This window comes from Schistocerca serialis, chromosome 4 (genome assembly GCF_023864345.2).
Source record: "Schistocerca serialis cubense isolate TAMUIC-IGC-003099 chromosome 4, iqSchSeri2.2, whole genome shotgun sequence".
NCBI classification, from domain to species: Eukaryota; Metazoa; Arthropoda; class Insecta; order Orthoptera; family Acrididae; genus Schistocerca; species Schistocerca serialis.
The window spans coordinates 350,479,731-350,493,881 of record NC_064641.1 but is presented as its reverse complement, the minus strand read 5'-3'; the positions used below and the strand labels follow the sequence as shown (position 1 = coordinate 350,493,881).

The following is a 14,151-nucleotide window of genomic DNA, read 5'->3' as shown; positions in this document are numbered from 1 at the left end:
CTTTAAACCTTAATTCTATAAATTCGTTAACACCGAATCCGACAAATATGACAGAGGCAGCTATTAACGTACGGCAGACCGACAGACAGACAGACAGACAGACACAAGTAGAATTTAACAAGTAAATGGCACAACATATCTCCAGTCACTTAACTTCTAATAAACGGCGATTTCTGGCGAAGACCTGGCGCAGCACCCCCAAAACGCTCTCCGGAACCGTCCGCTGCCAGCCGCTTCAACGGACGCAGGAAGGCGCGCCCATCTCCCGTCTCACAGCGTAGCAGCTCGCGCCGGCCAGACCGATATCGTGGGTTGACTCCCGTTGCTCTCGTGTTGACCGCGAAGCCACTACTCGCTATACGGCGAGGCCCACTGGCTTCCACGTGGCGACCTCGCATGCGCCGACGCTCAAGACGGACAAGGCATCATGTGTCTCAGCGCACGACCGACCAACCGATAGATCCAACCGGCCTTAAGGTCGATCCGAACGACAGACATCCTGGCACTCCAGACGGCAGACCGACATTGACTAATCGATCACTCGGTCGGACCAACCCCTGCAGAGGAAGCATGCCCTCACGCTACCCGACATCCCTGCCCCGGGAAGAGACCGAGCTACCGATCAATCCAACCGTCAATGTCCATTGCCAGAACAAACTCGAGCAGACTGGTGGCCTAACACATAATAGCACTCCGGAGGCCAGACAGACACTGACTGCCCCACACTGACCCGGCTGACCAACTGACCGACTCGCCGAGACGACAGACTGCCCCCAGACTTTTCCCTTTTCCACCAGAGGGAACACCAAAGCTGCGATTGCCACAGCGGCGCCAACGCCAGAAACGGAAGGTGACTGCTTTACACTACGCGCTGCGGCGCGCTCTTCAAAACAGCAAATTTTACCACGGCTCACTTTAAAATAATTTTATGGGATCTGTTGTTTTTAAAGAATGGCCTTATGGTACTTTAAAAACAAAAGTTCAATATACCTGTATTAAAATAACAGCCTAGGGCGTTTGACTAAGACCGCCGTCCACAGCGAGGAATTAGAAAAGAAGCATTGGCAGTTTAAGGAAAGCGTGAATACGTGGCCGTATGGCGAGCATCGAAATTATCAACGCCGGCGTCAACGTGTTAATGATCTATAGAGAGCTTATCTTGGATGCTTTGGTATTAGATTTGGTGATCAGGATAAAACATGGGTATTGGTTTAGTTCTGTAAAACTTGTACAAAACGTACGACAGTGAATTACCGTGAAAAGAAAAAGTCAAAATTCGGCATGCTGAGGATTTCGAAAGGATTCGAAAACCAATTCGATTACTGTCTCTTCTTCCTAGTAAGTATTAATGGATTTGGTTTGGGGTATGAAGCGATCAAACTACAGGGTCATAAGTCTCTTTTTCCTTATGCAAACAGAGCTCAAGCTAAAAAAAAATTCCCAAAAGGAGTGGTGGGAAGGAAAAGGGCGGAAAAATAACGGGGAACCACACGGAAGGAAGAAACGAAAGAAGCTAACCAAAATGCGGAAAACGTACACCAAAGGGAAGAATAGTGGAAGGTATTAAAATAATAAAGCAGATGGCCGAGGCTGACTGATCACAAGATTAAAAAAGGATGAGCCCGCCATTCTGCAACACACTAAAATCTCCAGCCTAAAAGAGAAGGCGAGATGAACACACATAGGGACAAGAATAACACCAAGGCAAACAAACAGCAAAGTAAAAGTGAGGAAGAGTTGAAATGGAGGGAGGGTGGAGGCTTACGTCAGAAAGCCAGAATCCCACCCTTATATTGTAAAAAGCCCCCTTACGAATAAAACGTAAAACAACACCGGAGGCAGGGGGCTGGGAACGTTAAAAGTCCGCCGCAGAGCGGCTAAAATAGGGCAGTCCAACAAGACATGTGGGAGTCACAGCGACACCGAGATGGGTCCTCGCGACGGAGAAGGTGACCATGTGTTAGGCAAGTATGGCCGATTCGGAGCCAGCGGAGGACAACGAAATCCCTGCTAGTGGTTTGTATGAATGAAGGCCACACATTCGTTGTCTCCTTTATAGCACGAAGTTTATTTGGTGTACTGAAGGTGCGCCATTCAGTATCCCAGATTGCGAAATCGTGCTGCGGAAGATTACACGGCTACACACTCGCAAACAACCTCAGCGCAGCAGGGTAGGCATACTCGTCGTCAAGCTTCCAGACTACCACGTCTGACCATCGCAAGGGACGATCGCAGTATTATGCACCAGGTTCATCGTAGTCGCTTCACATCTGCGCCTGCCAACCGAGAACCAGTAAAGGACTCCCTGCAACATTCTGTCAACCTGTATCATTTGTCGGAGACTAGCAGCAGCCCGACTAGGGAATTAACGTCGTACGTGAAAGCTGCCTTTAACACCAGAACACAAACAACTGCATATGGAAAGGAACCGTGACTCGGAAGTCAACAATTTCCGAGTGAGAGTATCCGGGACACCAAGAATGAATTATCGTGCAAGTCCTTAGGAGGTTGCCGTGTACCTCGGGTGCCTGATATTCCGGCACACCGCCACACGGCAATGCTCTGCGGGTTGCCGCCACGCTAGGTGTCTGCAGCTAACGTTATTCGTCATCGCTGCGCCATCCGGTGCGGTAGGGAGGGAGCGATGATCACTGGACAGCAGGTACTATTTCCCGTCCGCGAAGCCACATGACGCCGACTATTTCCCGGTATTCCTACGCCGGGTGGCATATATAGGACTGCCGCTCGCAGTTCTCCAGACCCCCCATCTGCCGGAGCCCCCCCCCCCCCCCCCCATCTGCCCTCGGCTATCGTGTGTTATCTTTGTGCAGTGTTTACAATGAGTGTTCAGTGTTGTGTGTCTTCTCCGAAGTGTTGCGAACGGACATCATACTGTCGCTGGGTGTGTTTTTTATATTTCTTGCGAACAGAAACCAGACTGTCACCATGTTTTTTAATTGTCTGTCTACTATGTTCCCTGTCTGCTTACTGTGTATTTTATTAGCTTTGCCACCCGTTTGCTTTATGTTTTAACTTTCCACAATTTTCCGCCGTTTTACAATTTCAGTCACCGTTTTATCGCCTGCTTTTATTGTTTCTTATCTTCTTTCTTACGTTTTAAAAAGTCTGTAAGCTGCAGAGCAGCGTAATAAGCTGCTGCCAGCCCGCCCCCTTCGGGGGGAATTAAAATACAATAAAGGAGAAAAAAAAGCAGTTCTCCAGCAATGTGTGCAGACGTGTGTACTATAGAGTGTGCCACCAAGTCTACCGCCAAGTAAACATCGCGCCACCGTTATAGCCCTACCAGACAAAGACAAAGCACGTATGCCACCGATCGGGACCACAACCGACTCTGACCTTGGAGAGTAATCGATGGTGACAGACTGTGCTTTCTCTTCAACCTTCATAAAATTGTTTTCAAAGAGTAACAGTTATTTCTATCACATCAGAACGATCTCTTTTGTTCTTTGTAGAGATTCAGTTTCTGTTGCTCATTTTTCTAGTCGCCTCCTTAGAGAAATAAATTCTGTAGGTTAAGGTTACCATCCCACGATGGGGCACATCAGAGAGGATCAATAGCCTTATGACACCCTTCCCAGGGAGGCAAATCAGTGCACGCATCCGGACCAGAGGGCGGGGTGAGGGTGTAATGTCCGACTGATAAATGGCATCATAAAGTCGAATCCCTTGTAAACGTGGTACTGTAATCGCTGAAATAACATTATATATCCTCTGAACCAATAAAGTTTCATTTTGTTTCCTGCTGTCCTTCAGCATAGTTTACTTCTTTTGTCAAGCTGTGCAATTTGGAACGGTGCTTTTGCAAACTGCAGCAGTAAGGTACCGTTATATGCATATTCCGCCTTCCTTGGTAGTGGTTGTTCTTAGTTTTATCATCCACGTAAGGGAAATGAAACTGACAGGCACTTCGTTTACCAGTTCAACATAGTTTTCAGCTTTGCGATTGCCCAGAAAATTTTCGACAACTGCGTTGCACGGTAAATAAATTATTTGGCATGGCAGGGTACAATTAATAGATTTCCCTCGATTAATGCTAGAGAAGCAGATCAAGGCAGTTTGCTGAGAATATGACTGTTGAGGCGTCAGGGTGGTTACATCATGTCGTCGTCAAGTGGAAAGGCCAAGAGCGTAAGTAATACCTACACTGCAGGAAGGCAAAGATACTACTGCTTAAATGGCCCGGTTGCTTCACACCAAAGCCACGGACTTAATGGGAAGCAGTAGCAAAATAAGTTTGCACCAGGCCAGTGTAAATAACCTTCATTTTTAATCAAAGGTATTCTGGCAGGCACCATCTATACAGAGAGGCCTACGAGCGTATACGAGTCGACATGATTCTACAAACAGCCACCAAGAGATTTAAACTCTACTAACTGCTGGCCTGCTGCTGACTCCCAGTTTTTGGGAGTGAAAGTAAAAGGTGACGAACAGAGTAGTGCAAAGGAAATAACCTAGAGTATATGGAGGCTGAAGCAACGTGAAGAAAGATGCGTTAAAAACCAGCGCAAATATATACCTCCCGCGTTTAGGAATATAGAGATTTTGAAGAAGTTGAAAGATGAAAAAGGGTGGTGCTTGCACGGATGAATATAGCAGTAATGTTGTAGAGGTTAAGGGGAGTAATGCAGAATTATTAGCTTCAATACCTTTTGAAAATGCGGAGTCTAACAAGGAATGCCTTCAACCCGAGCTCGCAAAAGGCCAATGATGTTTAAGGCATTCGACGCCCCACATATTGTCTGCTATGCAACCACAGTATTGGCTGGTAACGGCAGCATGGAGTCGGACTCGAGGTAGCCAGTGGTGCGCATAGCACGAGGCTACGGCACGTAGGTGAACTGCTTAGTCCAAGAGTAACTCATAGCTGTGGTACAGTACTTACTAGTAGTATTGATACAAAGCATACCAATAGGATGCTATAAACAAAGCAAACGCATTATATCCACAACATCAGTTGCCGAAGTTGACATTTCGTCAGAAAGGAACCCGAGAAATTTCACAGAGTGAGAAAGATGTGGCAAATGAGATATCAGCGTTTCTCCAAGATGAGTCAGTGGAATGGGTGGTGTCGTATACGATCGACTGTGCCGACAATTTACATGAGGAGTATAATGATGACGGTACGTGCTTAACAAATGACAGCGATATTGAAGCAGGTGTAGAGCCAATCTAGTTCATCATCCTTGTCGGACGGGGAGCCACAAATCCCGTCTCCAGTGAAACGTAATGCACGGCAACCATTCTCCGAAGAGTGGGTGCTAAGCACATGGGAGATCATTCTTAGCATTGCAAAAAAACAATTACGAACAGATTTCCGTTAAGACAGCAGCAATATGCCAGTGTACTGTAGAAGAAAAACACGGGTATTCAAAGGAGGAGAAGGTGCACATGTTACAAGAACTGACGTTTGCGCTTTTCACGGCTGCTCGATACAATTTACAGGATGTGCGTCATAGTGACCTATTACGTTATGGACATCAAATTGCACGCGATATAATTATAGTCATTTCCAGGGAAGCAGTAGATCACTGCATAATTTCAAACAGTGCTACGGAACTGGCAGACATAAGATAACGAAATTTCAAACAAGTCAAGAACTTGACACTGCACAACAAACTGAAGAATCGGCTCGAAAATTTGTAAATGAGATAAACAAACTTATCCTATCGTTCAGTTAGGAAATTGTTTTCAGCTCCGCCCAATCAGGATTTGAAGTTGAAATTCATACAAAAGGAACCCTGGAAATTCGAGGTACCAAGAGAGTTGTATCAAGATCAAGTATACGAGTGCCTTAAAGCACTCGTTTACTATTATTCCGGCTGTTAATCTGGGTGTTAAATTGGCTGGAGAGTTATTTATTGTACTGCGAGAAGTTGGAGGTGCTCCACCCCCTACGATTCTTTCTCGTGTGCGTGATCTTGTAATCGAACTATGGAATATTTACGTCACGGCAAGCAAATGGGCTTAAAGAATACAGCTATGGTATAAGCACTCCTTTCGGCCAATAGCTGGTCAAAATAAGTTGCTTTTGCTTGATTCCTGAGTCGCATTTAAAAATCATACTCGTTTAGAGGAAACAATCCCTTCTGAAAAGCGTGTAACATGGCAGTTCATACCACCTGGGACCATTGGACAAATCTGGTCTCTGAATGTTTGTTTTTTCCGTGCCTACAAAACAGATTATCGCACTATCTGCAGCTACGCCATAAAGGATAGCCAGTTTCACAATAAGTTCCACGATAGGATGTTTCACGTTCTTTTGCATGCCATCGCATTCCATCGGTTCGTATCAGCCCGTTACCCTCATATCGTTATATATGCCTTCTTTAAGAGTGGATACCTAGCTGAACATCCTGCACGGTTTGTAGCTCCCAAGGGGCGCGCCTTCGATCTTGATACTGCGAACGTTTGTGATCACGGTGGCACGCCATTTTTCATTCTGTGTTCATTATGCAAGTTAATGGTTTGTTTAGAACAGTTCCTGAATATCGACGACGTTCATTTTGTGAAATGTAATACATACGTCCTATAGAACTTTGGTCTCTGCACATATAGTACACTTATTCTCTGTCATTCTCCTGATGCTCTTGGTGAGTCGTTAGTAGCTAATATTTTTCCTGTCATAATTGCTAACTCAACACTTTCAAATGCACGTTGTTACATATTGAGCTTTCAACGTCGCATTCTAGAGGATCATTGTAAATGAATTATGCTGTTCTTATGTAAATGTGTGGACAATAACATGACTAATTTAAGTGCAGTATTACCTATCACACTGGATGATAATGTGTGTTGTTCACAGGCCGTGGATCTTGAGTCAAATGGAACGGAATTGCATGGGTGTCGTGCAGAGTGGAATAACAGACAGTGACTTTCTTGTAAATACTGCGGAGGATGCACAAGAGTTAATCGATGAGGGTGCGTGTGTTGCAGATGTGGGTAGTGGATTATTTCGGATGAACGCAGAAGTTTCGACATCTGTGGTGGCCTTACCTCCTCAGAAGAAGGGGTGGGGTTGTTGGCTTACTGTTCGGGTCATCAAGGCTAAATTCTTTCAGGAGAGTGTGCTTGAGGACCTGGAGGTTCCAGAAATGATGGTGGAAGTTTGGGGGGAAGGGGGGCAGAACGGTTAAACTGCAGGAAAGTTTCTGATGTTCAATATGCCTGATGCAGCACCGCAAGTCGCAAGGAAATGTAACCTTGCAAGAAGACTTCAATCCGCGTTTAGTGTTATAGTGAGGTGAATGAAGAGCACTACCTATCAACGTATTGTGCCTGCTGGTAATGTACGTGGGTTTTGCGTGGGCATAGTTTTAGGGGCGCTTTTTCTAGGAAAATGGAAGGGGAACTGTTGTCGCAGGAATAAAGTTCCCGATGATGTACCAAAACAGAGGGTTATGAAACCGCAGGGTAGAATAAAAGAAATGCCGAACGTAAGAGATCAACGGAATTCGACAATTTACTGTTAACAATGATTTGTTACGGATAATTTGGTTAAAAGAGGAAGAATTTTCCACTACTATTTTTAGATTTTCTACATTCTTTGGTAGTGGTATTAGAATTTCGTTATTTCAAGTGAACTTTTGTTGTGATTAATGGTAGGAATATGTGTTTCAATGATTGAGATGTTAAACAGATGATGCAGATTATTTGGGTGTTCAGGATGTTTTGAACTTGTACTATAATGTGGCGATAGGGACGTACGAGATTAACGACGAAGTGCCTTTAAGTGATTATTGTGTTTTAATTAGTAAGTGATCTAAACGATTTACTGCACGTGCAAGATTAACTAGTGGTTAGATGATGAGTGGGAATCAATGTTATCAGTTTTATTTTGTTTTCATTTTTTTTGTGTGTGTGTGTGTGTGGGGGGGGGGGGGGGGGATACTGTTTATTTTCTTTCAAAAATGGTTCAAATGGCTCTGAGCACTATGGGACTCAACTTCTGAGGTCATCAGTCCCCTAGAACGTAGAACTACTTAAACCTAACTAACCTAAGGACATCACACACATCCATGCCCGAGGCAGGATTCGAACCTGCGACCGTAGCGGTCATGCGGTTCCAAACTGAAGCGCTTAGAACCGCACGGCCACACCGGCCGGCTATTGTCTTTCGATAATGTACTTGCAGTGATGATTTTTTATATGTAATTGTCAGGAAGGGCATCTCGTGACATGGAAATAAGAGGTAACGAGTTATGGACTACAGGTCGAGCATAAAATACAACTAGATGGAACCATTTGTTGAGAAGGAAGAGTTTTAATGATTTTATTTTCCTACTACTCGTACATTACATGACAATTCAATAGGGTGACGTCTGTTTCGGGTAATGAGTATATCTTGAGGCAGCGTAGCTCAAGTTATGCAAACTTCCCTGACTGACTGCTTAGGGACTTCCAACAAATGTTCAATAAAATTTAAAGCTGCTTTAAACAAGAGAGGTCGATTCTTTTAAAATCAGTGGCGATGGGCTACTGATATATATATATATATACACGAAACACATTCAGTTGTCTGATTTCTTGAAAAATGAGTTAATGTGTGAATTACATGAAGTTCAGAGTTTTAAAAGTGTTTGAAATTATGTTTGAAATTGGAAGTTGCTAAGTCCCCTGTCACTGAGCGAGTATAGTCTGGGTATCTTGCTATCCATCGTAAGGAAAAACTCGTTTCACACATTTCTGAATGTTTATGACGTCATATCTCATGAACTATTCGTCGTACAATCGTATACTTTTGTATGTACATTCAGTGCTATATGGGGAACCTTTCTGTAAGATGTGTCGTAAATGTAGTTTGTAGTAACGAAGTGATGAATTTGAAGGTCATGTCTGATGGCCGGCCGGTGTGGCCGAGCGGTTCTAGGCGCTTCAGTCTGGAACCGCGCGACCGCTACGGTCGCAGGTTCGAATCCTGCCTCGGGCATGAATGTGTGTAATGTCCGTAGGTTAGTTAACTTTAAGTAGTTCTTTAAGTTCTAGGGGATTGATGACCTTAGATGTTAAGTCCCATAGTGCTCAGTGCCATTTGAACCATGCCTGATGCTCAAATTTTACAGCATGAATAATGAAAATGTAGTGCCTTCAGACATAGACACTCTTTCTAACTATCGTACATGATTTATTGTGTTAAGCCTTTAACATAAAATTACAGCTCTTAATGAGTCGATTATGAAGCATTTTAAATTTTGAAATTCCACCCTGGGTTATCCATTTAGCCAATGCTAAACTTTCTGTGCTCCAGGGCACGTTGCCGCCGTTTGGCGTTATGGTCGCTGCTACAAAAGTCGTATTTTCCGATGAATAATGACCAATTTATCGCAAAAAGAATGATAGACTTTTAATATCCATTTCACAGTGTACAGTATTATGATTAATACTTCTGTATAAATCGAAATAAGTCTTCATGATATTTGTCACATGAATTAATTTAGTATGTGAACAATTTAGCACGTTACCTCTCATATTGGCTTATGAACGTAATGAATGCTGTGGTAATCTACTGATAATAAGAAGCAGAGACTTGTAAACCTGCAGACTTAGAATACACTCATGTTTACTTTAAATATCTTGGGCTCCATTATAGATATTGTTAACTACATTTCGCCTGTGTGAACAATGAGTGGTAACCTCCAAAATTACTATGCTTTTGATATATAGTCTGTTCTTACGTATAACATCCGAAGACAAAGAAGTCAGTCAAGTACGTGTACAATATGTCAACTATCATTTAATCTAGAGTAGAAGTGAACCAAAGAATATGAAAAGTATTATGTACGACAGAATACTTGAGAGTATGAGCCGGGACTTGGGCGCTAAACAAAAGAAAACTTTCGAGATTACTCGCACTGGAAATGCACTTCGAGGGAAGGCGGTGGCATCTCTATGGTGGATCGTGTTCGGAACGACACCTTACGAGAATATGCGGGATAGGAAGATACAATATCAGGGAGTACTGACACAAAACCTCTTTGTTGCAGGCACCTGTAATGAACGAAATGAAAAGAGTATTTAAAACTGATCCAATACAGAGATATCACGGGGGATAATAAAAAATATAGGATTTTGATTATGTCAGGACTTATTTGTGACCAGAAAGCTGAGCTTCTGAAGGTGTGATGAATTCCGTGAGCCAAGCACTGCGTATGGGGTACTTATCGTGGTTTTGGAGAGCCTTACTACTGATCGGATTTTGTAGTAATTTTGTTGATGCTAGAGTTGCGAACTACCAAAATTACGGTCAGGTAGTTGTGGTACAGTGCATAAATGACGCAGTAAATGGTACGATTATCGGTGGTATTGGTAAGATTGTTAGGGAAAGAAACATAAATGACCACGTAAGAGAGAAACTGGGAGACGACTACTTCTATTTTTTGTTTTTTTGTTTTTTTTGTTTTTCACGTAATTAGAACCTCACATCTTTCAGTGTTCGTCCATTCCGCATTTATGTCCTTATAAATTGCATTTTCTAAGCAACAAAATGAGCCGATCGTGCAACTTCTGCGCCTTTATGTAACCAAAGCTGTTAACTTTGATGCAAGTACAGTTTACATGCACAACCACGAAAAAAGTAAGTATGGTTATTGCTGTTACTTTGCACTCAATATAACATTCTTCATTATGATGAAAGGCGAGAGTTTCCTGTTCTTAATGATGAGTGTGAAAGCCTTTTTTGACTAGCATAAAAATGCTCTATATCAGCTCAACAAAGTATTGAAGCCATGTTTAATATGCAGACAACCTTGTAGCAGGGGCAACCACAGCTATTAGTATTCATCTAGGGTATTAATAACCGCTTCAGCTGTATCTTGGTCCTTTATTACTGTACCATTACCGTTTTCGTAGCGTTAAAGCCATGTTAGATATGTTTTTGTTTTGCCCGTCTTTTTTAATTTTACATTTTTCTGGGAAATTGTGTTTTCCAGCGCTATATCATACATCTCTTTTTTTGTTAAATTTGTACTACAAGACTCCTTTGTTTAACGCTACTAATCAATATGTCTCGAATAAAACCTCAATGATACACTGACAATTTCAATTTTGTTACAAATACTGTTTATTTTTAAATAACAGGCAAGGGAATAACTATGTAGAACAGATATGTTGCATGGGTAATGTAGCCTTTTATATATCTTCCATCAGTTTCTAGATGGTTCGGCACTTTCGTTTTTTAGGGCAATATAGTGAGACACTGATCGCATACATAAAGAAAGGGTCGAAATGAGATAACGCCTGACACTTATGCAACATACCTTACGTAGAGGTACTGTGTTTACGATCTTAACTGACCAAGGCTACTAGGAAAACTAGCAGAATCTATGTTTACTTATTGTAGTCCGTTGTAGCTTACGGTAGTTTTACAACTCTTGTCGTTGCTTGTGACTGGTGTATGAGTGGCAGTGTACGTGTTTCTGTGTGTCTGCGGCAGGCAGCTACCTGGGCCTGAGCATCTGCCTGCCCGTGTCGGGCCTGCTGTGCGACTCTAACCTGGCCGGCGGCTGGCCGCTGGCCTTCTACGTGTTCGGCGCCATCGCCCTGCTGTGGTACGTGCCGTGGCTCGCGCTTGTCTACGACTCGCCCGCAGACCATCCATGGATTTCCGAAGAGGAGCGCCGCTACATCGAGGCCTCAGTCGGCACGGACAAGATGCAGGTCGGTGCTCCACTCCGCCCACATCTGCACTTTTTTCAGCCTTCTGACTGGTTTGATATGGCACGCCACGGACTCCGATGGCAAGCTTTTTATCTCATTGTAACACTTGCAAACTACGTCCCTAGTTATTTTCTGGATGTATTCTAATCTCATTCCAATCTTCCATTTTCCTGTATTCCTGTACAGTTATCACACTTAACAGCTCCCTCTAGTACCACGGAAGTTATTCCCTGATGTCTTGACAGATGCCCTATGATCCTGTCCCTTCTTCTTGTCAGTGTTTTCCATATATTCCTTTATCTCGGCATTTCTTACTTATCAGTCAACCTAATTTTCACTACGTACACTGCAAGGTGCCTCTTTTGCGAAGGATTCTGGGAGAAAAATCTTCTGAGGGGCACAGGGGCTGCTGGAATAAATCCTGCCACCTACTCTCAGAGCAGCCAGCTTGCTGTTCATAAAAAAGAGGGACGTATATTGAGTTAGTGCATTTGATAAATAATAATAATAATTAGAAAAATTGGCAAAGTAACACACACAACTGAACACAACTTTCATAATGGATACCTTATTGATACGATGCACAATATTGCTGCGCAACTAAGATCTGCAACGAGCGTAAACATTCCATAGTGCCCCGAAGTCAGCCAAATTTCACAAATCAGAAAAGGCCACATTAAAGTGTGCGACACGTACTATTTCCTCTTACATTCTATATTGATTCGTCGGTCACTATTAAATTCGATTAATAAACATCGTCGTCTCACACATTCCCGTTCCATTGACGTTACTTTCGCTTGGTCCTGGACTACTTAAACTCTTCGCTAGGGGCAGAAGAGGGCAACTGCCCCTCCCCTTCCTCCCTCTTGCTGCCAAGGGAAAAATTTGTCGCGCACCGAACTCGTATCTACATCCACATACATACTCGGAAAACAATTGCGAACTGCATGATAGAGAACGCGTTGGACCAGATGTTAGGGTTTCTTCATTTACTATTCGCTTACTGAGTACAAGAAGAATTGGTGTGTATGCTATAACATGCACTACTACATGGTGTGTTGCAAACCCCCGCACATAAAAGAGATCAAGAGTGTTGGATAGCCCTTGGGCTAGGGGCCAGTTGTACACTGAACAGAAGGATCGTCTTACGGTAAATATCTTATAGTGCAGGACCGAAGTTTCATCCAGATTTGGCAAATGAAGTAAATCAGTTGGTCCACTTTGCATTAGACATGGTCTACGGTGCACTTTAAGGGGCTTATGGAGGCATCATTTAGTTCATTGGTGATTTCTTAGAAAACCCGAAAAATTTGGTTTTTGGGTACCAAAACTAAACACCGGATCCAAGACGGCTATGCACAGTATATGGCTGTAATTTTTACGATATATTCCTAAGATCATGATCTCGAAAGAAGTTGAAAATTTTCTTGATATCTTTACCCGTTTCCGTGATACAGAGAGATACAGAGAGGATCTAAATTACCGTACTTGCACAAGTAAAATGTGCACGTAAAATCCTGTGGAGATGCGAAAATGTTGTTCATAAAGTGACATAACTTGGAGAAATAGCCTCTACCGTCATCAGAAGAGTTCCGAAGTACATGCAAAAAATCATATCTGAGACGTAAAATTAGTTTTGTGTTATTTCAATTTCACGTAAGTAAACAATCAAAGTTTTTCTGATCTATAAAATTCTTTTCATTTGAGTGACATGTTTTGCTGTAGCAAGGAAAAGAAGTCACCCAAAGAATAAATATTCTTATCAGAACACAAAAAGGCGAATATCCTGCTGCTTGAAAGGCCTTGACGCTGAAGTGGGTACCAACTGCTCCATTTACCTTGATCAGTACCTTCAAAAATGTTCACAAAAATTTTGGCATGCATACATATTGGCTCCCTTTTATGCTGAGAGAGAAGGAGACGTTGACAGTGGGTAAAAGACGTGAAAGTAGATAATACCGGAAGATAATAGACTGTGGTCGTGGTATAGAAGAGCAGAAGACAGTGTTAATGTGAGAAAAAGAGAGTGACACAGTGGCAGTGAAACACAGTGATAGCGACAGAACAGTGGTAGGAAAAGAGTGAAGAAGCTAACGCCAGTGAGAGAGGAATAAAGAGAAGGAAAAAGTGGAAGTGAGTGAAAGCCAGTGACAGAGTCTATGACAGTGACAACGAGGAAGAGAAAGTGACAGAAGAGACGGCAGCAGTGGGAAGCAATGAATGAGATAGTAGCTGTAAAAGAGAGAAGGAGGGAGACAGTGACAATGTTAGGAGACAGTAGTATTGGGACAGAACGAAGGGACTGTGGCTGTGAGACAGGAGACAATGACGGTTAGAGAGAAACAGAGATAATGACAATAAGATGGGATGAATAAGAGAGTGACAATGGGCAAGTGGGAGTGGATGGACTTGTGGGTGTGAGCGAGTTAGAGTTTGAGGAGTTTGTGGGAGTGAAAGGTGGATTGCACGTTAAAAAGA

At 43.1% G+C, this 14,151-nt stretch overlaps 1 protein-coding gene across 1 annotated transcript in view; it reads left to right on the top strand.

Moving 5' to 3' along the window:
* LOC126474453 (putative inorganic phosphate cotransporter) overlaps nt 1–14,151 on the top strand; it is a 155,684-nt gene that overhangs the window by 69,663 nt on the left and 71,870 nt on the right. The window contains exon 5 of the mRNA XM_050101925.1: nt 11,450–11,673. Within this exon, the coding sequence (XP_049957882.1) occupies nt 11,450–11,673 (224 nt within the window). The remainder of the gene's footprint in view (nt 1–11,449; nt 11,674–14,151) is intronic.